This window comes from Stigmatopora argus, chromosome 5 (genome assembly GCF_051989625.1).
Source record: "Stigmatopora argus isolate UIUO_Sarg chromosome 5, RoL_Sarg_1.0, whole genome shotgun sequence".
Taxonomy (NCBI): Eukaryota; Metazoa; Chordata; class Actinopteri; order Syngnathiformes; family Syngnathidae; genus Stigmatopora; species Stigmatopora argus.
The window spans coordinates 9,112,715-9,140,004 of NC_135391.1; the positions used below are offsets into that span (position 1 = coordinate 9,112,715).

The following is a 27,290-nucleotide window of genomic DNA, read 5'->3' on the forward strand; positions in this document are numbered from 1 at the left end:
TTACAATAACATATACCATTTAATATATATATCATATATGAGCTCTCAGAATATAATTTGTCCTACACTACACAGTTAGAACTTGGCACAAATAAAAAATACAAGTTCTACCAAAATAGCAATGTCTGAATGGAAATCCGAATACAAGAATTTTAAAAGATGGCAAATGATGTGACTTAAATTAAATTGAGCTTATTGACAACATCAGTTAGCATTCAATAAGAAACATCATTGCAATTCATTTCACCACATTCATAAACAGAGGCAATAAATAGGAAGCTTGAGATTTGAGAAAATCATGAGTACTAATAAAATGGTTAAAAGCAGATATTGTAATGTAGTGTTTGTCATCATCAATGCTTAAATATTGAAAAACATTAAAACGGCTGTTCTTCATCAGTTTTTTTTGCAAGCAACGTTAAAAATAAATTACAAGCAGGCACATGTAGCGTTCATTTTCACCTCATTTGGTAAACTCAAAACATTTCAGTATTCTTATAACCTTGATAATATAAACTGTTTCAAATCATTTCAACATGAAACAAAAACGGAGAAACAATACAAAAATCCAAGTGACACAACGTAGAAAATATTAAGCTGTTCACGGAACAAAAACAACAATCAAAGAAAAAGGATAGCTCTCCAAGGTGAGTTTTTTTGACTTTCAGAATATGTTTTGACAAATTATTCTGTCACAATGACATAAAGAAGGACATCCTATTTGGCAGGAAGGCAGCTTGAGAACATTGGTAACACTGACAATGGAAAATCACCAATGTGGTACTAAACTCTAAATAGGGATTAATTATATTTGCAAAAACTAACATTCATCCATCCCTTATCATGAGGAGAGAAGGTAGGGAACTTTATATTTGAAACATAATCTTATCATGTAAACACTGGCTATTAAACAAGTTTATGCAACATACAGTATATTTTTCATAAATAAGCAGTCATTCAAAAATAGTATCAACATATTTTTTCAATTTCTTCTGAAATGTGCAACCAATCTTACTTCTTGGCTGCCGATGACGGCGACGGACGTCATTTCCGAGGACTCACTGAAGTCTATCGTCGTCAAAAGCAGCGACTGAGTTTTAAACCTGTTCCAACTAACAATGACGCTTAAAGAACTCTACATAAAACACATCATACATATTGGCAGATACTGATAATTACTCTATAAAGCATATTCTTATCATAGACCTGTTGACGACACAAATAACATAGAGGAGCATACGGTCATTGAGGCTCAATTGGGGCTGCAACCGACGATAGTAAAGGCATTTTTTTTGTGTATGTGCGTGAGGGTGCGTGCGTGTGATGTTGCTACAGATGACTACACTTGATTGGAAGGAAAAAGAAGACAAATTCCCTATCACTTGTTTTCTATCAGCATCTGCACCTTGTACACCAGATCTCGCGCCAAGGTCAAAATTTGCTTGATGTTGTGATGCTCGGCCATCTCTGAAAAACAAAGCAATCATATCAATTGGATTCGTATCACGATTCAATGCCGATGAATCCTGATACTATACTTTAAGACAATTATTGCAATTTTTTTTTGGGGGGGGGACATCACTTTCGGAAAAACTAATAAAAATGGACATAAAAGGGCATTTATATTAATTTATTTCTGAAACCTCATTCAGCCCTAATGTAAACATGTTTTATGTTTGAGCAACACATGGCATTCATTGTATCATTTTCTCAGTTTTTAGTGAAGACCTGCTTTATTGCAACCCAGTTTAAATGCAGGATTCCAAATTTGAGGGAAAAAAATGTATAGCACTCAATAACAAACATTTTTTTTTAAATGGCAGGTCAAAACATTTTCTTGAGTACTCTAGGTATACTAATTACCACAGGTCCAAAGACAAAAAAAAAATTAAGGTGAGGTAAAACATTTGTTTTTGTTTGGGCATCTATTGAAAACATGTAGTATTTAGCAAAATATGATATCGTCCAAGCACAATTACGACATGTCAGGGCACGGCGGATGACTGCTGCTTACTAGTGTACGCAAGAGGAAGTGTTTATTGTTTAATTCCACCAAAAACAAAGATCGGTTCAGAGGGATTTTGAATCGATATGAGAATCATGCAACATTATCTAAAATATCGCAGAATCAATTTTTAAAAACACCGTTAATATCTATCAATATCATTTGATTCATGCACTCCCAAAAGCCAGTTCAATTTTCTACGCTGCTTATCATGGTTGGAGCTTTTAAAGTAAAATTTCAACGCAAAAGTGCGGTATGATTTTACCATTGAAGAATTTAATAATTTCAGTGAAGTCCATGTTGTTCTCCAAGATGATGTCCCTGTAGATTTCCACCAGAGCCAGGGCGATGAAGAGAACAAAGTGGCTTGAGGAAGCAAAATTGGCCGCCCAGATGGTTTCCCAGACTGCAAAAACGTCATCGTAGACCAGCTCTGCAAGAAAAGCACACAAGGGCTTTGATCCCTGCACACAAGTATATTCAAGTCAAGGAACGTTCCAATCTAAAACCCTTTGTTGCTTCTAACAAGACCCCTTGTTTGACACGTTGAAGACCACGCTCGTCTCATCTCTGACTCATTTCCTAAGTTGCGTTTACCTCGCTTGAAGTCTAAAAGGAACCAGCGGTAACAGAAGTAGAAGTGAGTGTAGTCTCCATTTTGGTGCATCAGCTCAAAAAGTTCTGAATCCAGGATCTAAAGTTGATCAAATAGGGATCAAGAAAGATTTGGAAGGAAAAATAGTAATCAGCGCGGTCGCTGGGGAGACAGCGTCTTGGGCCAAAACGTGTACAATTTGTGCTGGCTTGTGAAAAACCGTGGCTTACTTGGATCAGAGAGCGCATGTTGGCAAAGTGAGTATCCATCGCACCGCCATGTGGAAAGTTTTGATTCATCCTCTTCATGAGCTCCGTGAAGCAACTAAAGGCAATGGCCTCTGAGAGAAAGTGAGAGGAAGTGATGAAAAAGCTGCTCCAGCCACAAAGCAGGGGAGGGAAGAGGAGAGGCGATCAAGCGCGGCGACTCACCGTCATCCAGAATGACGAGAAGCGGAGCCAAGAGGTCGCACATACCCTGAACGTAACCGATGTCAAGGTGCCTCCAGATATAGCTGCAAATAAACCAGGAAAGCCATTAAAACATCACTTTACTGTTTGGATCCACTGCACTGGCTGTGAAGCTCTCGACTCAATAACACAACCACACCCTACGGTCAGACTCGGGTTGACAATTTTAGGACTTGCTTGCAAACAACTCCGTTTAAAAGCTCCAAGATAACTTGTCATCTGTTTTGCACTTGTGTTTTTCTTTCGTGTGTGAGCGTGCAAACCCGGCCGGCTCCCTGCTAGCGTGTACACTCAACCCCATTTTATTTATAGAGCACTTATGGCACAACCGAGCTGAACCAAAATGGTAGATATAAATACAAATGGAACATGAGAAATCAGAACATAACACAATTTTGGAACAAAAATGTTGACAATAAAAGCAAATAAGACTCAAGCAGGGAGTCTTATGATGGCAAGGTCAAAGAAGAAAATTGCCTTTTATGGAAGGTTCTAAAAATGAATGCTACTAAAGTTTAAGTGAATGCACACAAGGTTACATCCCCTTCTGACTTCTGTCTAAAATTTGGCTGAACGTGCACATGCAGGCAGTGGAAGAAGCCTGTAAAAGGAGATTTGTGATCCTTTTTACATTGTTCTGTTTAGAACGGAAGTGCCGCATTTGAATCCAAATGGACATTTGAGGAAAGATCTGCTGACCCCCATGTAAAGTGCATTACTACAATCCCATTGGGAAAGGGGAAGGCATGAATTAAAGTTTGTATTTTGAGATCATTTGATCAATAATAATATTATTAACTGCCATTGAATTTCCTTTTGGAAATAAAATAATCTCACTCATGGCTAGTGGAATTTGTAGTTGTATAAATAATTATTTCTCAGAAAAAAAAGAATGTTGTAAATGCCAAAATGTCAATCCTACTACGATATGCCAAATTTAGACCGAAGATGGTATAATTATGAATAAAATAAAGGCAGACTCCATGTTGGCAAATCAAAAAGCTTCAGAGAGAGTTCACCCAAAACTGAGACACTATTTGTTGTACCTGCACATGATGTTACGGAGCTTTTCCAAGTTTGCAGGAGTGAAGTACCAGTAGTTCCTGTCACAGCGTTGTACGTCCTTTTCAATGCGGTGCAAATTCAACGTGTATAAGTCTAAAAGCTCTTGCTGGAAGAGTCAGAAGACGAAGCATTTGCATCAACTTATTGGTTCATTGGGAGTCCGAACATTGAAAATGATATTGGTGTTAGTAAAAACGGCGGCACATACAGAGAAGGCACTCCCAGAAGATTGTAGAGGGCAGGCATCTTCAATGTCTGCGCATTCATCCAGCGGTTCAAAGGGAGGGTAGAGGCTCTCCATCTCCGGCTCCTCGGACAAAATGGACTCAGTTCCTTCAGGACTGGGCTTTTCCTGACCGCCCTCTGGCCGGAGATCCGTGTAAGGAGCCAAGTCCTCCGAGTCTTTCCTGCTCAAGGGTACCATGGAAACATTGGCTTTGGGAATCTCCTCCATCTCTATGGCTGAAGGAGACTCATCCGATTCAGTTAAGACCTGAGCTTCAGCTTTTTGGGGTGTGCAGTAGGATCCTCTGCCTTTGAACACCCCAGTGTCTCCTGATAAAGAAGATTTCACGTCAACTCTGGACGGTCTGGGATTTTTCACGACTCTTACCTCTTTTAATGCCTCACCTTGGCTGGATTTGTCTTCTACTGTGCAGAGTTCAGCCTGCCGCTCAGTTTTCTTGGAATCTTGCTTTTTCACTCGTGTAGTATGATCTTGGGATTCAGTGCATGTTCTTGCTAGGATTGTACTATCTTTGTTAGGCACTTCTTTTCCTTGAATATCTATTGGGACAACGTCATCACTCTGAGCCCCCTCTACTTTGGGTTCCTCCAACTTCTTGGATTCTTCCTGTATCCCTAGCACTTCGGGCTTGGACGCATTTGGTTTTTCCTGCTCAGTCAGACCTGAGTCTTGAGGAGGTTTGGTCGAAGGTCTGGGAGCAGCTTCAGGTCCGCCGCTGTCCTCTGTGCTGAGCGAGCCGTCTGACAGGCCGGAGGTCACCGAGAAGTTCCGGGAAGAAGGATGGCCGGAGTCGGGAGAACTTGGGCCGTTGTGGAGCGCCCCATTGGTCATCTTTGGCATTTGCTTGGCTTCTTCGCTCTTGGGTTCTGTCTCGATCGGCTCCACCTCTTCTACAGACTCAAACACCTGCAAGATAGAGCCAAAGGGAAGCAGACTACTCCAGGGGAAGGGATGGGATGATGTGAAGAACTAGCAGGAAGAGAGTGAAGGGATGCAGTTGAATGATATTCCGCAACCTTACAGTAAAATGTCGCTTACATTTGAATGGTTAACTGTAAGTGAATGAGAACATGTTAATCTTGAGTGATTGAACGAGATACCTGTGTGCTGGTGCTTGAGTCACTCTGCAGACGAGCCAGACTCTGCCTATCTGAACTCACGGAGGACCGGGACTGGTAGATGAAGACAATCGCGTCATGATATTGTTGCATGAAATTTCAGAAAAGAATATTGTCACAAAGAAATAATAATATGTCAATTCAAGCAAGTTTAATAGCAATAACCTGAATTAGTCAGGCACTAAAACGAGAACCCTGGCTAGATTATATCTGAAACAAGAGCTCTTAAGAGAGCACACAGCATTGAGGAAACTAATAAAAAACTCATTTTGATTGGAATTTGTGAAATGAAAAAAAATCATTTCAGAAGACCAGTGTTTTTCTTTAAGCAGAAATTGCCAAAACAATGGTGGGCGACCTAGCTATAAAAAAAGTTTACTCAGATGTTTACATATGCTACATGTACAGGCTCTTTAACAAAACAAATGGCTGTGTTAAGACATACCGTATGCATACATGTACATCTGTGTATGTATATATGTGCTTATATATATGGATGTGTGTGTACATGTATATATGTGCTTATATATATGTATGTGTATGTATGTAAATATGTGTATGTACATGTATATATGTGTATGTACATGTATATATGTGTATGTACATGTATATATGTGCTTATATATGTGTGTATGTATGTATATAGTATATGTATGTACATGTATATATGTGCTTATATATGCGTATGTACATGTATATATGTGCTTATATGTGTGTATGTATATATGTGCTTATATATGTGTGTATGTATATATGTGCTTATATATGTGTGTATGTATATATGTATATATATATATATATATATATATTTCAGCAACACGCTTATTTATTTATATATTTATTCATGTATTTATTTATTTATTAACTTACTTACCTATCTATTTATGTCTAAAATGCCTTTCCTATTTCTGCATCCTCACCCTCTTGCTACTGTGACAACGACATTTCCCGAATATGGGATGAATAAAGTTATCCAATCCAATCCAATGTAGTTTGACATGTTAAAATTACATACTACTCAAATTAATATTCCTGTAATGGAACAGCAAATATGTTCCCAGAACCGGTCCCTTTACTCCGTAACATCACGAGGGTTAAAGTAACTTGTCGATCTGATGTATGCTTGTACATTTGTCTTGGTGTGTCACCTCATTGCTGACGGTTGAGTCATGATGAACCATCTTTGGACTGGTACTGTCCATGCTGGCCCCTGAAGAACACTTGGCTAAGGCTGCGGCGTGCTGTGCCTTCTCCCGCTGTCGAACAATCTCTTCACAGCCGAGCCATTCACGCATGGTCTGCTGATAGCACAATCGCACCTGCTCATCCACCTGCAGTGAGAAATGAGGAGTCCTTTGGTGAAAGGATTTCTTGAGCAGAAAAAAAAAATGAATTGTAAAAAATGTCTCACCTCCTTCCTTTCTCTTTCAGACATTTCAAATTGGTAATGACCCAAGAGATATGGCCACACCTCCTTACGCAACGAAGGGTCCACACCGCCAAAATAGACCAAACGAAGGAGCTCTTGTTCCTTGTAGGTCTTTATTTGAAATTTTGAGGGGGAAAAAAAGAATGCTCTTATTTCAGTGTGCAAAAGAGTGCATGTGGGTCTTTTCATACAGCGCATTTTCTGGATTCTAAAAAACACTTTTGTTTGGCTGGGCCTGCAATTTATACCCAGGTGCGACTTGTATGCGTTTTTTTTTCTCCGCAATGACAGCTGCGAAAATGATGCTCTCGGCATGACCTCTACTTCCAGAGGTGGACAAGTTGTTCAGAAGTGACTTCATCGATTGTTTCGAAAACAAGTAGTTACTATATAAAGCTATAGTTTTATTTTGTTACATTAACAGACACCTATTTAGCCTATATTTTCCATTTTGTTATTACTTCAAGGGATAATGTTGTTTTTTCCACTTGGACAAAATAATATCCACCCCCAAAAATATGATTTATGATGCATATATGAATTAATTAGATAGATTAATCATCTCCATTTAACATATACAAATTTTCAGAGTGCTGATGTTTGGCCAGGAGGTACAGAAATATTTACATATCAAGTTTTTGTATAGTAGGACAAATTGATGCATGTTAATTTTACAAACCAGGAGCACAGAGTGAATATTCACCGAGCTGACATAGTACGATCCCGACGTGGACATTTTAACTGACAGAGCCATTAGCTACGCTCCATGCACACTGCTGCGAGGCTAATGATGTGAGCAACGTAATTAGCAGAGAATGAGCACGGAGGAGACAGCTGAGTGGCAAGTGAGAGAGGGCCAGCGGCGGTAAGGGGGCGCGCGTCGGCGTGTGTGCTTAAGCCTGACAAGAAAAAATCCACGGGAATGCTTACGGTACGATCCTGGAGGAACATCTGCCAGACATCTGCAGTAAGTCCTTTGTAAGCATCGCACGGCACGTCCGGCGACACAATGGTGTGATTGACGAGGGCCGAGAGGTGAGTGCGCACGGTGGACAGGTGACGGCAGTACGCCAACCCTAGCCGACAAGAAAGGACAATATTTGATCCTATTAGAGAGGCTATTGTAAATTAAGACATTATTCCCTTGAAGACGGCCGATAGTGTGTGCTGAAGCATTGATATAGGCTATTCAGTGATGATATTTATATTAGAAAATATTCACTCTTCAAGACTATTCATGAATGCTGCGGGAGGAACAGAATGTTACAGCTACATTAATCATGTTTTATAACATCCTGTTCCTCATGCAAACAAGTGTACCCACATATGAGTTTGCTACCTTCATTCAGGTTTGCCTAATCAATTTAGTAAAAATCCCTTTCCAATTTTGACCGATTTCAATGGGATGTTAATGATTTACCCTAACAGTTGACACACACTCAAGAAATTGCTACAATTGCAGTTTTCTCGAAATACACGCATATGTATTTCATGTTTTCAGTTTTGTCCGGAGGAGACAAACAGTCGACGAGCAGTAATAGCACATTTCTAATAATAAAAATTTGACGGGGTTGTTAACAGGACTTTTTCTTTCCTTTAAACCAAATTCAAATTATTTATAGATTGTATTTCAGTTTATTTTCTGCATCCTATTACTTACCAATGTGATAAACTCTGTGGAGGCCAATTTACGTGTGAGAGTTCTTTCACTTCACGATTTTATTCCCATTAGTTCTACTGTCATTGTCATTATGAAATAACATGGTCATATGTCTATGTCAATAGGGAAGGAACGCAATTTGACGTGAAAATAGATTAATTCCTCCCTCTATTCTCTAAGGCCACTAACATTTATTTGGTCATATAACAGTCTAGATCATAAAACTGCTTCCACTGACTTGTCTGCAAGACATACCCACTGTATTGCCTTATCTTCCTTTCTGCCTGGATGTGGCCATAGTGTGGAACAATCTGGACTGATTAGAACACATGACCTTTTCCCATTCTTCCCTTGCTATATTATTTCATTGTTTCCTTACAATAGTCCAATGATATGGAGAAAGTGTCGGCATCAAAATGCATTTTTTAAGGCGCTCAATTCCACCAGAAAGGTGACTTGGTATGAAAACGAAAGGATCACATACAGCCGTAAAATGCCCTCGAGATGATCTGATACTTCATGTTGTCACAAAGCAGCTTCAAGGGAGTCCTAAAAAGAGAGTCAGAACACAATGTTAGAGCTCTGGCTCTATATTCACATAGTACAGAAGGACTGATTTTGCTTGCTGCCGTTGTTGCAGATCATTACCATGAACAGAAGGTAAGAAAGCTCTTTATCCAACTCAAGCTGTCATATAGAAAACACCAACTTAATGCTCTGACTTGGTTTCAATTACCATTTTTATCTGCTTAGCTTATTCTCACCATCAGGACGCTTTCTCCTGTCACGGTGGAAAATGTCACGCATATTTTTGCTCATCGCCACATCTTGCATGATTAAATGTGTACATCTAGTGTTTAGGCTTTAGCAATCCTTAATTGTTTAAAGCAAAGCAAAAGCTTATCTGAAGCCCTGACTTGATTACTCTAACCTCTCTTGGTTGCACCCTTTGGGCGTGGACCCATCGGAGAGGCTGCCTTGGGAGCAGGATGAGCAGGAAGACTTCCTGAGAGGGGGATGCCACATTGCAGGGCTCTGGTCCATCAAATCTGGCGGAGTCACTGCACAAGGCACCCACATGCACATCATTACTGTCGCCATCAACACATAATTGCTTCCTGTGCATCAGCAGCTAAATGAGTAAATAATTTTAGCTTAGATGCAATTGTGCTGTTCTAATGTCTGAATTGCAGGTGCAGCGCTGCCACAGTATATTGTGGCCCGCAAAAGCAAATTATATACATTGATTTCATGTTACTTGCTAAGTTGCAAGCCTTCTTGTTAGCAATTATTCTTTTGATTGTGAAAGTATTAAGAAAATAAAGTTGATTTAAAAAAAAATCATCAAGGTCTCAAGATTCTTACTCTGTGGGGCCCTTTTTTGCCAAAAATTTGAAATGTGTTAGTCTATTTTTTATGTATTTATACACAAGGTCATCGTTGAGCTGGCAGACAAAACGGCCCCTGCCAAAGAAATTTAGACGACAATGTGCCTTTAATTAATCCATCACTTGTCCAATCCTTCAGTAAATTGAAAGCTACGTTGTCGTAATGAATGAACGAAGGTGTGACTAGGCCATCGGGTGTTTTCACCGACTTTCTATTATTGGTTGAGATCAATGAGCTTGTCCAGAGGCCAACCGATAAGGCAGGAAGATATTGGATCATGGGAATCAAAGATAATCAAAACTAAATATTCCTATAACAAATTCAGGACAATGTGTATCCCTTGTATCAACTGATAGTTCAGTCACAAGTGTTGGGATAGCGTATAAAATTGTATTGACAAACCCACAGTTCTCGGGCCTCAGCAAATGAAACGTGAGCAAAATCCAAAGAAAACTGTATGCTTTGTAAATGTCAAACGCCTCCTCACCAAACTCAGACTGGCTGTTCGGAAAGAGGATGCGGAAGACGTAATCTGTGGCTTCTTCTTCCTCCTTATCAGAGACCGAGTCTGCAGATCCAGATCCCTGGGGAAGCCTCTTCTTCAACTTTGGAAACACTTTACCCTGCAACAAAAACAATATCCAATTCTGAATAAATGAAAGCAATGTTAGACAATAAATCATTTGACTCGAATAGGCAAACAAAAAAAACTTGGCAACTTCAGAGAGTCAAACTTAACGCGCTGCGATAAGAACTGCACTAACTGTTATTTTTCCATTTCCCGTTCAAATCGGTCAGATGATGTATGTATATGTTAAGTTATGGCAAACTTGCTAAAAAACGCAAAGAGGAACAAACCCACGAGGATGAAAACCTAACCTCTGCTTTACAAAAGGCAGCAAAGTAAATCAGTCATCCTTGTGGATTTAAGATGACGAGTGTCTACATGCCTCGGCGTATTATTAGTCCTCGAACAAGCGTGGGCGTTTTCTATTGTTCCGTTTGCTTGCACTGCACACAATAAAACAAAGAGAACCTCATCATGTGTGCTGGTGCATGTAGTTAGAACATAAATCCCAGGAGTCCTAAACTGTGCTGTTAAATCTATTATTGATTTATTGATCAGGTAAAAAGTGATTTAGTACTAGGGTGTTTTTGTTTCTCTGCCACAATAGCTAACAAGAGACACTGGAGTGCATCAGGAGAGATGCCCTCAGGTGCTTACCTTTCCTCTCTGAGACCAGAGAGGGGGATCCAGCTGGCCATGCGGAAGCAGACCGTTTTCCAGACAGGAGAGAAACTGGAGCAGGTGGCCTCCTTTGGGGAAGCGGAGTGGGGGCCGTTGGATGCCATCCTGACTGACCAGAACTACTGTGCCCCCACTGTCAACTATAGGAAAAATATTTACAAGCAAAATTAAAATTATATATACATGGACAATGCTGAGAGAAGAACATAGCATTGGATACAAATGTCATCACAACAAAGTACAGTAGAATCTAAATTTTATTTAATATTAAATGTTATTGTAATGAGCGAGTTAAAAAAATAATACAGAGATGGTTTTAAAAGTCCAAATCATATTAAATTAACACCATAAAAGCACTGTGCTTACATTGTGGTTATTGACGTAATGCGGCGGAACCTAATAACCGCGATAAATGAGGTATTACTGTAGTTAATTGTGCAGAAATTTCTTAAATTGATCGGACCTACCTTGTTGATGGCAATGCAAGTACACAATCTCTTCAAGCGGTATCGTCATAGCGTAGTCCCAATACACACTGCAGAAACACAGTAGTTCACCACACGCACAGAAACAGACAGAGGAATATTACGTGGCTTGCCAGTTGGTCTGACAGCGTTTCAGTCAATAAAGCACCTGCAGGTTGCCGGCTGAAAATAAGCCTAATTAGAGGAGCTGTGTTTACGCTGCATAGAGTCTCGGAGATGTACGCGCTCACACTGCGTTATTCAGAAACACCTCAGTGATCCAGTGTTACGCTAGTAGCCGAGTAATCTTGCAATTTTATTTTTGTCAAAAACACACGCAGACTATCGTCATCACCTTCGTTCATAGTCCAAGTCGCCGACGGAGCCGTTCATGAGTTGATTGGGTGTCCACTTCAGTGTCATGAGATCAGCCGTCTGATGCAGGGAAAGGTAACCTGGAATAGCTTCCATGTCGTCTCTCTGCCATAGACGGGGGTTTTAGCCGATGAAAAATGAATTAGATATCGCAAATGACTCCTTTAAGCATATTCAGGATAGCAGGTATGGACAAAGTATTCACATGGACTCACATGCCCCCAAAACTTAGTTTCTCAGGGTTAAAATGTGTCGAATGGGTTCCATTTGCATATGTAAATAAGATTAAGCCATATATTTGAGTATATAGTTTAATTCTAAATTGTAAATCTGTTCAATTAAATGTAATTGACAACACTTTGTATAAAGGACCATTTGAACGTCATGCACAAAGTATTTAAGTATGCAAATTGCGCATTAGACATTTGCTAACGTTACTCAAACACAAAAAAAGGCATCGCATAAGGCCAGCTATTGGTGACGAATGTGACATGAGTCACACACATCACATACACAGAGCACGTAACCACTGATAGACCTGGATGCACAAAAACAGGGTTTAAATACACAGACAGGGGTTGATGACAATCAGGAACACCTGGGCCACACAAGAGAAGGAGAGCCAAAACAGACACAGCAGGTGAAACTCATACAATCACACGGACAGGACACAAAAGGGAACACTCCCAACCAACCAAACCCCAACAAAACATGACACTGTCAAGTAGAATTTAGATTAACAGTCTTGTTATCATGATAGTGTAGTGGTAGTTTGTTGTACTGGATCACACTGTCAAGTCTTTCTAATACGTTTGTTATATTCAGTTTGTGTGGTGCAAATTAGATATTTTTTTCACTTAACACTTACCGGCTGAACGAGCACATTGTTTTTGCCAAAGAGCAGTGTTGCCCTGTTGTTTTGATGCAGTGACTCCACATAATCGCGTGCTGATGGCGAGGGAGACGGGCGCTCGTCCATGCTACTACTGGAATGACGCTTCTGGATCTGAAAGATGATTAGTCCAAAAGAGAAAGATGATGCCACTCAAAAGATGCACTCACTACCTAGGTAGAGCGCATTATTGGCCATTTGTGTCAATGCAATATTATGTCTTGACCCAAAACCAGAAAATAATGAAAGTACTTTGTCAAAAAGTGCCGTTGCTATACATACACACAAAGCAGGCCTCTTGGTGGGCGAATCCTGCCTGCAGTGGCCGCCGTGTATGCGATGCCTTTGCACCAATTCGTCAGCCGATGGATCGGTCCAGAAGTGGTCGGCTGTCTTCATCTTTGTATACTCCAAAGCGCAAGGACCCACTGTCACAGGGGAGGTGCACAGTTACATACAAGAAAAATGTCACTGTTTCAGGAAGGATGCATATCTGATTGGTTGGTTGGAGTCAGACTTTTATCGAATGAAAAAAATGGCACTAGGAGATCATCCTGAGTGACTAAATAGCCTTTACTGTTTTATGGTAAAGCAAGAATATTTGGGTGGTTCATCGGCAAAACTCCAGCAGATTAGAATTATGTTGAAAAGGGCTAATATTGGAGCTTTACAACTGGGTTCGACCCCTATTTTAATTTAATAATGAGATACGGGGCAGTGAAAAGTTCTAAATATAGGATGTCTTTTCTGAGTGAAATGTACTTCTACACTTACCGAGAACCATAATAATAGCACGCATATAATAATTGTTAAAGAAAATTATCCCAGACAGTCTCACTCACAACATGTAACTGTTATCATAATCATGATGAAAGACGGCTCTAGTAATGCATCGGTTCTGATTATGAATCTGATTAATTCTAAAATTTGGGACCCTGCAGTAGTTTACACAAAGCTTTTAGAGGTGCAATTATCACCACCGGAAAGCGTAGATATGAAAGCTTTCATTAAATTCAGTCACCAAGACTACCAAAATCCCACACTTTCATGAGGCAAAATACATGCTTGTTTTAAAAGCCCTGTTCAAACGCTTGCTAGCAAAATCACAAATTACCAAGCAAAGATGCGAGGATAGGTCCATCCACTGGGTCCATTAGAACAGCCTCTTTCTCGTAATATTTACTGGAAGACAGATAATTAGGAACAAGATTAGGCCGGTGGGAACGATGTTCTTGTAAACCTGACCCGTACACATAGACACACAGGTGAATCCAATGACATTGAAACGCTTTGTAAAGCACCTGCTGTTTTCTACCAGGAAGAGGACAATCTTGTCCAGCACCTTCTCGAAAAGAGCTGTCCGGATCCACAAGTTTTTAACGGCCTTGGGGGTGAGATTGGGAAGCCGAGGCATTCTGCGCATGCTTTCCTGACTTTGCAAGCTCTGGCTCCGTCTGCAAGTACACGTCGCAAGTAGTAAGGAAATAATGACGTGGAATGGTTGTACTTTTCGTGCGTATCTCACTTGGACTCGATAATGTGTTCCAGCTCCTGGGCTTTCTTGCACAGCTCCTCGGCCGGGCCAAAGTTCTTGCCCACTTTCATGAATAGGGCGGCTATTTTGTTGCTTCGGAGGAAGCCTGCCGCTCGACGTTTCAGTCCGTGCAAAACACATGCTTCCACAGCAGCTGTTTGAGTCAGAAAAAACAACAACAACTACTTTTCAAAATGTTGTGTTTACAAGGTACAACTAGAACACCGTCTTCATGTTGAGGCTAGATTTTGTAAATGTAAGTTTTTTACGAGGCATTTTTTGATACTGTATTATTATGCTCTGTATTATTTTGTGAAGATTGAAAAGACTTCAAAAGCAGATGTAGGCAATTTTAAAACTTGGAATCTCAAACTCAAATGCAAGCATTGGTATATGAATGCTACATTGATTCTCTTGCTTTAGACAAAAAAAAATAATGATCTGCATCCACATAACTGACATTGCAGTTTATTGCCTTGCACATATGATATAACCGTGTCATGATCGCCCTTTAGCACAATTAGAGGGAAAGAGCAAAAAAGCCTCTGGCCCAAGGCCTACGTGGCAGCGCCCGGAGCAGTGTTGACATTTGAGTCCTCTTCAGGACTAATCCTGTTCCTCTGTTCACATGGGGTCACATTGAAGACCGTGGTTGCTGTGGCAACCCCTGTTGATGGCGAGATGGAGCTTCGGAAGGGCTCACGGAGGGAGGGAGCGAGAGAGCGAGCGAGGGAGTGTTTGGTAGGCGCGGCCAAGGCTCATCAACATCACAATCTGTGTTTCCATCATCCTGATTGTTTCAAATACAGCATCCCTTCTCCTGTGTCCTGCTGCTACATAAATAAGCACCACTTTTATTTTCTCTACCACTGTTTCCCAGCGAGGTTTAACTTCAGCCTTGCCAATATCAGTATCATAGGATTTTATTTTTATTCAGACGAAGAATTTGTCTGAAGACAAAAAAGACAATTGAAATCCTTAGTCAAGATAAGATAAATGCTCTAGAAGTAGTGTCAATTTGTCCTATCAAATAACTTTCTTTGATCGTAACATTCTCTTGTCTTGTTTTACTCAATGTCTTCTTTTACTGCTTTTTTTAAATCCACAACCATCCCAATAGGACATCACACAATGTAATCATGATCTTTGCTGATTAACATTCTTGAAAAAAATAATACAAATATAGGTTAAAATATTTTGTTCACTATAATTGGGATAATAACAACACGAGAAAAAGATAACCCCATGTAAAATTTAAAAAAAGGTTTACATCAGCCTACAGAAATAAAATGCTCAACCAAAAACATATACTTTTTAAAAATGTTTCTATGCTGTTTGAAAGTTTTAAAAATGGTTTGATTTTGAATCTCAGTAATTAAAACAGGTGTGTGTAGACCTTTTAAAAACACTATGCTCTAAAAGAGACAATCCCTAAAATATCTCATACTAAAGCAGAACCACAGAACTATGACCGCCACTAAATAATGGAACACTGGTCACGTCATTTATTTTCATGCCACTCTCTCTCTCCCCATTGTGTCCAACTTCCCACGGCCAATCATCAGAGTAGCCACGATATTGAAAGCTGATGGCTCCCGAGAGAACTGGCTGAGCTCCTCATACTCGACTCCCACCCTCCAATTGCTAAAATCCAGTCTACATGGACCCCATCCCAAAGAGGGTGGTCACAAGAGGGGCAAAGGGGCTCAAAACGGAACAGAGCATGGAGAAGATATATCATCAACTGGTTAGTCTCCATTAAGATAAATGATGGTAGGAGAAACACTCTCCTCCGACTGTCCAGTTAGGCTTTTAAAAATGCCAGTGGATAATGTTTGTATTGACGCAAAGAATATTAAAGACACTCTCCCCTGAATGCACTATTAAACACAAAACCTAACACATTAATTATTAAACACAGAATCATTGTGTAAAAGAAGACATTCAATCATCTTTTAATAAACTGCATGTAGGGTGTGACTTCATATTTACATAACTTTTTAATTAGGTGTAAAAAGAGATTTAGGAATAACATGATTGAACTACCCTGAGCTTCATTTCTTACCAGGATGTAAAATGCAAGAATTATAATCACTCATGCTACTCGCGCCACACAATAAGCACTGGAGATTTGATTGAACCTTCTGTCTTTCAAGCAATTTGATCTCATTTCCTTTCGGTCCTCCAGTGCCTCCCCCCCAGGCTCTAAAAACACATTCACTGGTGTGGAATATGAAGTACATTGAATTAAATGTCAGTGTGACCGTAGATTTTACAGTTGTAACTATTCTGAGTTATGTTGGGGAATGAGACAAATTAACTTGTGGTAAGGTGTCAAAAAACGTGAAGGAATATATTTGATAAGTGCTTGATGAACACTTATAGGTTTGATTGCACACACTGCTGCATGCATCAGAGCGGTTAAAATAAGTCTGTGATGGTGGGACCAGATTTAAGTTCGACATCTATGTCTTTCAAAGGAATTTAATCGTGTTTTTCATTTTGTATGAATGAGGTTGTACACTAGTTTGGCTATTTACCCCCAAAAAATTAAAAGGCTTTTTTTCCGTTTTGCTGTCAAATGAATATTAGTCTGTTGAAAATTATAAGTGAACTCCACAAATAAATCTTGTTTGGCCTGAGCCGCACACCAGACAAGTGTGGCTTGCACGTGGGAAGTGTGTTTCTCACACACTATATTAATATCATGCTTCAACATTTGGTGTCAAAAAAAACAAAACATTAAATGCCACAGTTTGACACAAATACAATTGCAAAAATGACGTGTTAAGGGCAGAGTTAAGTAGCTACTTAAGTGTCGCACAAAAACTTTCAAACAATTTATACTTAATTCAGAGTAGTAGTCTGAACACGTTCTTAAGTTTAGCCGAGATGTCACAAGCAATGCTTCCAGGGGGGAGTAATAGTTGAACAGTACACACATTAGAAGAGAGGATGAGGTGCTTCGCGGTGGGCGGAGTTAGGTAGGCTCCTCCCATCGACAGACAGGAGAGATTTGGCGATTTCTAAAAAGCTGAAAAAAAACCTTGCATTTGAATGCCACCTGCTTTGAACAATTCCCCTTTAGCTGGTGATATAAATGGTAAATAAAGAATACATTTCCATCAATTAAAAAAAATGTGAGGCATATAGTGTAGTCAGAAGATACATGGAATAGCTTTTTGTTGTAAGATTGTTCAGTGGGCACATTCTATAAATAAGCATGGGTGTGATCCAGCTATATGCTTGCTTACTCACCACAAAGAGAAACAATATGGCTGCTGTCTTCGTGAACAAATTTCCTGGTGACTGCTTCTTCCATAATCTGCTTCACCTGTCAATGACATGGCAGATGCTGGATGACTCACTCATTAATATGCCACAGCTGCACACACACATACACACACATACACAGTCTCTAAGGGGATTGTTGAATGAATGATAAATATATTTCAGAATAATCAGGAGGGCATCCTGAAATAAATTGAGGTAGACTAATCAGCCACTTAACAAGAACTGTCGTAGACAAGTTAAAGGGAATAAAAACTGAGTGGGATGAGTGCAAAGTTGCTGGATGAGTCACCAGCTCTCACCCAGAGGATCCTGCCCAGGAATTGAAACGTGTTATATTTGGAAGTCTACGTCAAACCTCTTCTCTATCTCGAGAGGGAGAAATTGATTTTTTTTTGCCTTAAAAGACGATGACATCTTTTTGTGCAAAAAGATAAACAACAATGTTATGTATTCATGCTTTCAAGATAACACCAGAAATTGGGTTAGTCCCTGTTGTCCTGACAACAGCTGAGAAACACTAGTTAAGAAAATCTATTAAATCAATGGCATAGTGCGATTGTGCGACCGCCACACTGATGCTGCCGTATATATATATATATATATATATATATATATATATATATATATATATATATATATATATATATATATATATATATATATATATATATATACATACACACACACAGTACACCAAAAAAAGATAGTGCGAAGGGAGCTAGAAGAAGAAATGAGAGAGAAGTTGAAACCCAGATATATTTTTCTGAATAAAAACATGATTTAGACGAAGGCTTTCATCCAAGCAGACCTACATTAAACACACTTTCTTCAGGGAGAATTATTCTGCTTAATATGGCACTAGCATGTAAATCAGACTGATGAAAACTGACATTAGATTCAGACTAGCGTATCTATTTATTGTGGACGTACATTAATTTAACTGTGAAACAGAATGCTGAGTTTGAACCACCCTGACAGCTTTCAGGCCCGTGGGTGCGCAAGGGTCCGAGGCCATCCTATATTGGACCAGCAGCTTTAAAGAAAGCAGGGGCTTTGAGGCTGACCATAGATGGGTTAGCTGTTCTGACAGATTCTGTTTAAAGGGACACACAATGGTAGGACAGGCTTTATAACAACACCCAACGCTCTCTCAAACAGTTGCAACATTTGATCATTCAATCTGCCAGCTGCCAATAAGGTTCTCTTGTTTCACTGAAGCTGGCATCAGCAAAATCATTCTCCACCATAAAGCCTCATCATCATTTGCCCTGGGTGATTAAGGGAATGAATTAAGACAGGCATAAAATGTACAGTTTCACAAAAGTGTGGATATCAGCATTGGAGGAAGTATTTAACATTACTGTAGTACTTCTGCATTAACTAGCGCGTGGTGACTAAATGACAGAACGGAAACAAGAGAATAGAAGGCCTGTGAAAATCTTTTTAGTGGAGATTTTTTTCAGTCAAATCAGACTAATAAGGATCTAATTTCATTATTAAGCCTTTTCTATCAATTTATTGAATGGATTCGTGTCCAAATTTGAGTCTGATGTCATTTTAAAGTCACTTGCTGTAGTATTTAAAAGGAGCCTTAAGATATAGTATAGGTAAGGTATATAATACTGGTCAAAACCCAAGTGGGCTAATTTTTTTTTTTTTAAAGAGTTTTTTTAATGTAATAATTATTATCAATTATTATTATATTATTAATAATAATAACTGAAATGAAAGCTATAACACTGAGCTGAGTCATCGATTCCACAGGCTGATATAAACAAGCCATGTCTAGCAACTTGTGTATTAATGAACAACAACCAATTTGAATTGCAGGACACACTCATTTTAATACTTGTTGATAGGAAAACTATTATGCCAAAATGTCTACCACTAACCAAAATATGACATCATCTAAAAGAACAGCACTGGATATAATTCTCCAAGGAAGCTTCTCTCTGCACACTGGGATAAACATCAAGCTAGCTACAATATTTGTTGATTGTATCAACCTGTAATGGATCTGCCAGGTACATCTGTCTAAGCTACTTTCCAGTTTTTAAGCGCCTGGTCTTTTCCAAATTGCTTCAACTGGCATTTCCAACAGACAGATCGGTGTAATAAACGTTGGTAAATTGAAAATATTATGAGTCGTTTTGAATAATCCTTTCATTATGTAAAAATGTAATTCTCTGAAACGGAAAACAAAAGGGTAGAAAACAGTTTACCCCGGGAAGAATTTCTGTACAACAGATAAGCGTCGAATAAACAGAAGTCATTTTGCACATTATCATCATTGGAAGAGTAATCTTTGTAACTTCAGCATCAACAACAATTATTTCTGCTACAAGCCACCCATAAACACACATCTTCATGTTTAATTCACCCGCCTGATTACGTAGATTTCTTGCCTTTTGGCAGCTGTAATTTTAATTGTCTCTTCTCTGGGTTACTTTTAAGGTCTCAGATGTATTCCTTAGGCTAAAGTGTCCAAGCACAGACAGTCTACAGGTTGCTATGGAGACAACACGTGTTTCACAGTACAGTTCCGCCAAAGGCCACGCATACGTCAATAACATTCATTCATCTCTGGGAGCAACTAAATGAAAGCAGTTCTTCACATAATAACTTCACTAGAGCAAACCGTGTCAAAATCGGTGCTCATTTGGTATCTTCGAAAAGCATTTTAAGAACATTTTTAGATGAAATCACCACAACTAAAAATGTACTTATCCACACATCCGTTTTTATTCACAGACGAATTCCCCGATACATCAATTTATGAGTATCCTTTTACCTCCAGCAACCATAGCAACCTCATTAAATCTGTAAAAAAATCCTTGAGAAAGACCCCAGCAGATTGTGAGAGGAGCATACTAAAATATAGTGGTAAAACTTTCCACCTCAGGGACTCGGTACCCCCGCCTCATTCAGGGCTGTCAGGAATACCACTATAGACCATAAAGAAAACAAATAAACCAGCAAGACAATTACAAAGGGGAACAAAGTGCCAAAATTTCATGCTGCACTACGTTTTACGAAAATGGGACCACCATGGCTGCCAGGAATGTATGTAAAGTTGTAGCTGTGACAGCTTGATGAATGTATTTGCAGCAGCCTGCTAAATGAGGTCCCACAATTCGTTGGATCCGGAAGGAATCAGTCAAGAGGGATAAAGAATGTTTGGGCTATTCCAATTCAGTTTTGTAATAGCAGAGCCTAAAAAAACAGAAGCTACATCAGGGGTGGGCAAACTATTCCACAAAGGGCCGCAGTGGGTGCGGGTTTTCATTTCAACCCATTGAGAGGGCACCTTTTCACCAATCCGGTGTCCTACAAGTGCAATCAGTGGATTGCAGTCAGGTGCTTCTTGTTTTCTGCAGGAATCTCATTGGTTAAACTGTCTGTGCTATATCGGTTGGAACAAAAACCTGCACCCATACCGGCCCTCGAGGACCGGTTTGCCCATGCCTGAGCTACATCCATTAACATCCAAACCTCATCATTAATCAAAAATGTTAACTAAGACAACAGGAGGCATCCTTGTCGTTCATCCATGAAAATTGAACATTTTAACTGATCGCTATGAATCCGCTTGATTATTGTGTTTGAACCAAAATTGAAGTGCGCTGCCAGAAGACAACGGGCTGTTGATTAAGTCTTGTTTGCCGCTTGAACAGGAACATGATATCATCTATGGAATGTGCATTGTTCTGTTCCACATTACACTTGCACTGGTGAGGATTTCTTTATAAAATTAGAAATGGTGAAATAAATTGAAGGGTAGGTAATTTTGGATTTATGAAAGAAACATTATTGAGTGCCCACAAGCACAACTGCTGGTGTACATGTTAATGATTTACTACATCTGCATGACAATATAGATTTTTTTTCTTTAAGCGCAAACACAAATTATCGTAAGGCAGTGTGTGGCCATAACTGCGTTCCAGTTCCACCCAACCATATCACAGTTTGGGAATAGCTGACAATGCAATCCTTACAAAACATCATGTGATGTCTTGCTCATCATTGGCAAAGCATCTTTAATCGGAGCCTCAAAGCATTGCCTTAAATTTCGCAGCAAGTCGTTTATAACTAGATTTGATTCGGCAATGCACAACCTCTTTTGAGTTTCTACATAAAATATCACTTCTTCATTCTACCCGTACAGCCAGATTGTATCCCATTCAGCCCAAACCAATGCTGTGAATACACCTAATTATCTCAGGGTAATAATGGCCATCGCTATCTGGGACAACAATAAGGTTTGATTGTTTCTCTGCAATAGCTTCTACATGAAATCTTGCCATCATTTGATGCGACTGCCTTAATGCTTCGCAAAACACGACAGTATTTAAACAGAAGACTAATAAATATGCTGACACGGGTTGCTTCACTGATTCTTCCATCTTTTCTTTCTTTTCTTTGGCAACAGATGTGTACGTGTCTGAGTGCACAAAAGAACGCAAACACAGGGTGACACAGAATGGTTATATAAAAGCCGTCGGAAATAAGAGGTCTCGTTCAAACCGATTTTGTGCCAGAACAGGATTCTGCTGCCTCAGACCTCCTGTGCGCTGTAGATAATGGGCCACATTATTTGACAGTACATTGGAGTGGACTGATGGCAAATAACCAGGTGGATGAGGACCACGTGCATATGGGGACGCCTACACGTGTACATCTCTAGGAACACCCGGACAAGCTAATGATATTAAAGAACAGATGCAGCATGAAATAGACTAGAGAGACAATCTTTCTCAGCTTTCATAGACACAGAAAGTCATTTCTTAATCAAATAATGCCCCAATATTGTCACTATTTGGGAATACAGTGGTGCATTGACTTATGAGTTCAATTTGTTCCGTGTCCACCCTCAAAGCTATAACGATTTAATCAACGGATTGTAGCCCTTTTTAGATCAGCCCTCTATTGTCTTTCTTAAAAAAATAAAAACAAAAAATTTAGACTCAAACAAAAAAAGTCACCAAACAAATCAGCACAGCAAAAAAAAAGTGCGGCAGGACAAAAATAAAAATGCATTTTGCAAATGTTTTAATCATTTTAAATCCTTGGATCTCAGTCTTGTTCTTAAAGTCATCCTAAAAAATTAAAATAAGAGAAATTAAGTTATATGAAGTTTGAAAAAGAAATTGTTTAGCATAGTAATATAATGTAATACAAGAGTTTTACAGCAAAACCGCAATTTTATAAAGTCCCTTAGCATTATAATCAGAGCTCACATCTCCTGCTCATTATTTTACATAATGTCAATCCATATCATTTTGTACTTTTTTAATATTTCTTAAAAGGATGAGGCTGCCAAAGGCTCTGACTGAAAAACATAAATCAACATACCCCAAAGTCAAACTATTTTCAAATGTATCACATTTTCCTCATAAAAAAAATAAATGACACAAACTTTAATATTAAAGATAATGTTTTGTCTCTAGAGCACAGCAAGATTGTACTACTATGCCTAAGTGCTAACAAATGTACCCAATTAGTTTATTCCTACTAAAGAAGATTCAAAGGTTTAGTGCACAATCCTGTCATACTCATTAAATATTGAGAACACATTCTTTCTGTTTGATTAAATTCACCATAATCGTGTTACGTCACCTGTGCTGCAAATGTAAAACTCTGCTATTGTTTACGCTTGAGCACGACTGCTCTGTTCACAAAAATTCAGCCCTGTTTTTAAATTCATGCCTCCGGAACCATGTGAATATTACGATATTGGAAGTATCAACGCAATGCTTTCATGAATACAGCTTATATTTTGATTAGTTCATTGCAAAGCAAAAGTGTATCTAATGTTACACCCTTCATTTCTAGGTTGACTAAGGTCTGCAGAACCCTAGATTTAATGTTAAATTGTAGGCCCAACTGTAGGCCTTCAACTGATAACAAAACAAATAATAAAGACATCTGTCAACCTTGGCCAATTGCTCCCCTTGTAAAAGATTGCAATTCCCCTTATTAAGCAATAATAAACCGTACAAACACAACGCAGCACATATTTACTCACATAAGGCGCACTTAAGTCTGAAATTTTCCCCAAAGTGGACGGGGTGCCCAATCAGTCGGTGCGCCTTTTATATGCACTAAATTCAAGATTCTGTAGATGTCTGACAGGTGTGCATATCACGCTCAAAGCATGAGAACACTAGCAATCGACAGTGATGTTTTCGTCTGCTACCAGTGAGCCAGACGATACAAAATGGCATTTTTCCCGTATAAAAGTTGTTATAGGGCGTACACAATTTGAAATGATGAAAACGTATATAATACGGGAAAAACATATAATTTGACAGGTATGTAAATATAGTTCAAATTCCTATGACAGTGAGACAGCAAAAACAAGCATGACAATCCCACAACAGAACCTAACAAATTGTTCCCGCTGATTTTTTAGAAAATGAGGACCTCAGCGTGTGTTGGGAATCTCCATGGTAACGAGACGATTACGAGCGTATGCATTAAGTGAGAAGCTCCTCAGCAGAACAAACAGAAGGACGCTCTTACCTCAGCTAAAACCATAATAAAATGTCTGGCACAGACCTTTAGAAAAGCAACCTCTATTATTCAACATCTATCCATCATTCACAGAAATGTACTGGAATTGTTTGATGACGAAATTATTGTACACTGAACATTTGAACGCATCAGTGATTCATTTGCCCCTGTGTCATCCTATTTGCATATATCTACATGATACAAAATTATTCCCACAGCTGTCTATGCTACAAAGCAATGCAAAAATATGTGTTATGATGTTCCCAATTTTTGCAGCATATTTCTCATGTCTGTTTTTTTTTAGCCTTTTTGATTTTATTATTTGTGTTATGACCACGTATAAACAAGTTACACACATTCAAATGCACACAAATAAGTAGCAGGCCTTACTAATGTTAATAACTAATGAATGCCAAGCTAGTCAGATGAATGGTTTCCAGTTCACTCTGAACTAAACAGCCCTGTTTTGTTAAAGGAAAATTGTGAATTTGGATTGTAAACAATTCCAAGCGCTGTCTCCCCAATTTAATGCATCTCTTGGCATCAATCAAGCAGAATTTGTCTGAGCCTTGTGCTGCTGCGCTTTTGTGTTCATTATGTTGGTTCACAAGCCCAATAATTGTTTTTAAATCACCTGTTTACGAATCCTTAATAATTTCCATTTGTTTAAAATGAAGCTCTTACAATCACCGCATTTAATTGCTGTATCTGATGTGTAAACCCTGAAATATGATATCCATATGAGCGTGACAACACGTCCCATAACACTTCCAATGTTGGATTCTTAATAGAGCAGTATTGATAAAAATATATTTTTTTCTTTTACTTCCGCTCCAATTCTTTCAAGATATGCATTAGCTATAACAATATGATGCTGATATGATATCTATATTTTTAGACAATTAAAAAATAATGCAAATAATAACCAATAAAGTCCTATTTTTTTCATCCAATCCGGTGTAATACTACAAAAATATCGGATATGGGACAACACTAATTCGCCATACTTAAAAACACATCAAATCTATCACATGAGATGTTAGTTCAGTGATCGAGTAAACCCTACCTTATCGGCCACGGCAATGGCTGACAAACCTAGTGTAGGGGTGGTTAATATTCATTCACGCTAAAGTGTAGCAAGAGTGCGTCTCATTTCTGGAAATGGATAAATAAACTAACGCTATTATTGGTTGGACAAGTTTACAAAAGACAAGTGGACAGTGACCCAAGGAACTCTGCAATTTGGACATTTTAATTAAAAAGTCAATTTCCTTTATTCACTTCATCACGAATTGTCTTGTGTTAATACTGTATAATATCACTCTTGACTTTATTTCACCAAGTGAAAACAATGTTGAAGTGAAATGCATGAAGTCACTCACCATCTCCAAGATGACATCTGTTACATGTCATGTCATTGAAGGGTATGAACGTCTTTTCATACTTGTGTGAAAGTTTATAATGTTAGAATATTACTTTAATAATTGACTGTATAGTTAACTGTGATGTCACAATGGTAATAGTTGAGTCTGCCCCTTATAATTTACATCTTTTTAAGGAAAAAGGAAATAAGCTTTATAATTGGCGAGTGTACTTCATCAATTACACCTCAACAGCGTTCAGTTTCCTCTGTTCACCAATTATCATTCAATTATTTACTCCCTCAATTCCCCTACCCAACAGCTGAGTAAAATAAGGTATTTGGGTGCTTACTTTATTGCATCATTGATTTCACATAATTGCAACATAATATATCACAGTTTGCTGGTTCACCTCAAATAATAAATATTGACCAAATGGGTAATACTACAGTATTATTAAATAGTTTTAAACATTGGATATTTTACCAAAGGTTGCTTAAATATTATATTAAAGATATCTTTCACATGTCATGCAAAAAAATAAAAAATACAAACAATACCAGAAGAAAAAAAATGTTTCCATGCAATGCATAATGCATGAATACACTGTATTGCTTTCCTCGTTTCAAAATGCATTGCAATAAATACATTAAGGGGAACCTATACTTTCTTCATATTTGAACAGCAATTGACAAGAGTGAGATCACTTTATTGGCTATTTTATTATGGTTGGGGAGGGTATCCGAGCACAGGCTAAGTTTATGTGCGTGACAAGATGATGATGATGATGATGAGCAATACTGAAGGGACAAAACTGAACAAATGCACACGCACGCGCACGCGCGCGCGCACACACGCACACGGGGATCCGGTTAAATAGGTTGTTGACAGAAAGATATCGTTCTCTGCTTTGCTGTAAACACGACTAAAACGAGCAATTTCATCTGTTTCTTCCATTCTGAACCTTTTAGAGTCATTCATTCACATAATAAATAGAACTCTCGGGGGGAAAAAATAAATAAAACATGCTGTACTTTCCCTGATTTGAAGGAGGAGCATCCAGCACGGTATTTCACAGGTGTCAAGGAGACGGTGAAATGAAACCAGTCCAATAGACTAACCTCGACTCGGAAAGGAATTGTATTTCGGGTCGTCATAAAAACCAAAGTGTTATTTTTTTTTGAAAAAAATAGACCTTGAAGAAACCACCCACCTCTTTCTTGACAGTACGCAGCAGCTTCTGGCGTGTCTCAGCTTCTAATGAAAAAAAGGAAGCACGTGACATTTCGACGCTAACTGAGGTCAACCGTTTTAAGATCATCTGTGGTGTGGACATTTGGGAAAGGTAGAAATAGCGTCGGGTCTCCTACCTGCCATGATTGTTGCCATGGATCCAATGCTCATTGACGTGCAGCGCCTCCCATCCAAAAGAGAGAGACCTGCGACTCGGAGAAGTGCCTCACGACTCCTCCTCCTCCCTCTCCTAGGGAACCGCCTCTTAAAGGGACAGGCGGAAATTCCTATTGGACGGCGTCAAGTGCTTCCCAAATCCTCCTCCAGAACTGTTTGATCTAGGGGTGGATAAACTTTGATGTTGGAGGAACACGTAAGATAGGTAGATGCCATTCAA

General features: G+C 39.0%; 1 protein-coding gene across 4 annotated transcripts; it reads right to left on the minus strand.

Annotated features, from left to right (window-relative positions):
• Positions 1–27,123, minus strand: sgsm1a (small G protein signaling modulator 1a). 4 transcript variants are annotated; one of them, XM_077600664.1, is made up of 26 exons: positions 27,031–27,123; positions 26,874–26,917; positions 17,751–17,826; positions 14,484–14,646; positions 14,260–14,412; positions 14,073–14,140; positions 13,241–13,386; positions 12,935–13,072; positions 12,047–12,171; positions 11,695–11,762; positions 11,204–11,367; positions 10,466–10,601; positions 9,521–9,650; positions 9,074–9,138; positions 7,860–8,005; positions 6,912–7,040; positions 6,649–6,831; positions 5,483–5,554; positions 4,766–5,351; positions 4,344–4,690; positions 4,117–4,241; positions 3,032–3,114; positions 2,831–2,940; positions 2,603–2,699; positions 2,271–2,438; positions 1–1,467 (listed from the first exon to the last, which is right to left on the minus strand). In XM_077600664.1, the coding sequence occupies exons 1-26, from the start codon at positions 27,062–27,064 to the stop codon at positions 1,379–1,381; spliced, it is 3,645 nt and encodes a 1,214-aa protein (XP_077456790.1). In that variant the 5' UTR covers positions 27,065–27,123; the 3' UTR covers positions 1–1,378. The 4 variants fall into 4 exon arrangements, with proteins under 4 accessions (XP_077456790.1, XP_077456791.1, XP_077456789.1 ...); XM_077600665.1 differs by having other exon boundaries at positions 26,874–26,914; positions 27,031–27,102; XM_077600663.1 differs by having other exon boundaries at positions 4,344–5,288.
• Positions 27,124–27,290: the final 167 nt, after the last annotated feature.

Coding starts and splice junctions, on each gene's coding strand:
- sgsm1a (XM_077600662.1), bottom strand. CDS start 27,064: ATGAGCATTGGATCCATGGCAACAATCATGGCAG. Junction 11,368..11,694: donor CTTGCATTGCCATCAACAAG/GTAGGTCCGATC, acceptor TTTTTCCTATAG/TTGACAGTGGGGGCACAGTA. Junction 2,439..2,602: donor CCTTTTAGACTTCAAGCGAG/GTAAACGCAACT, acceptor CTTTTCTTGCAG/AGCTGGTCTACGATGACGTT.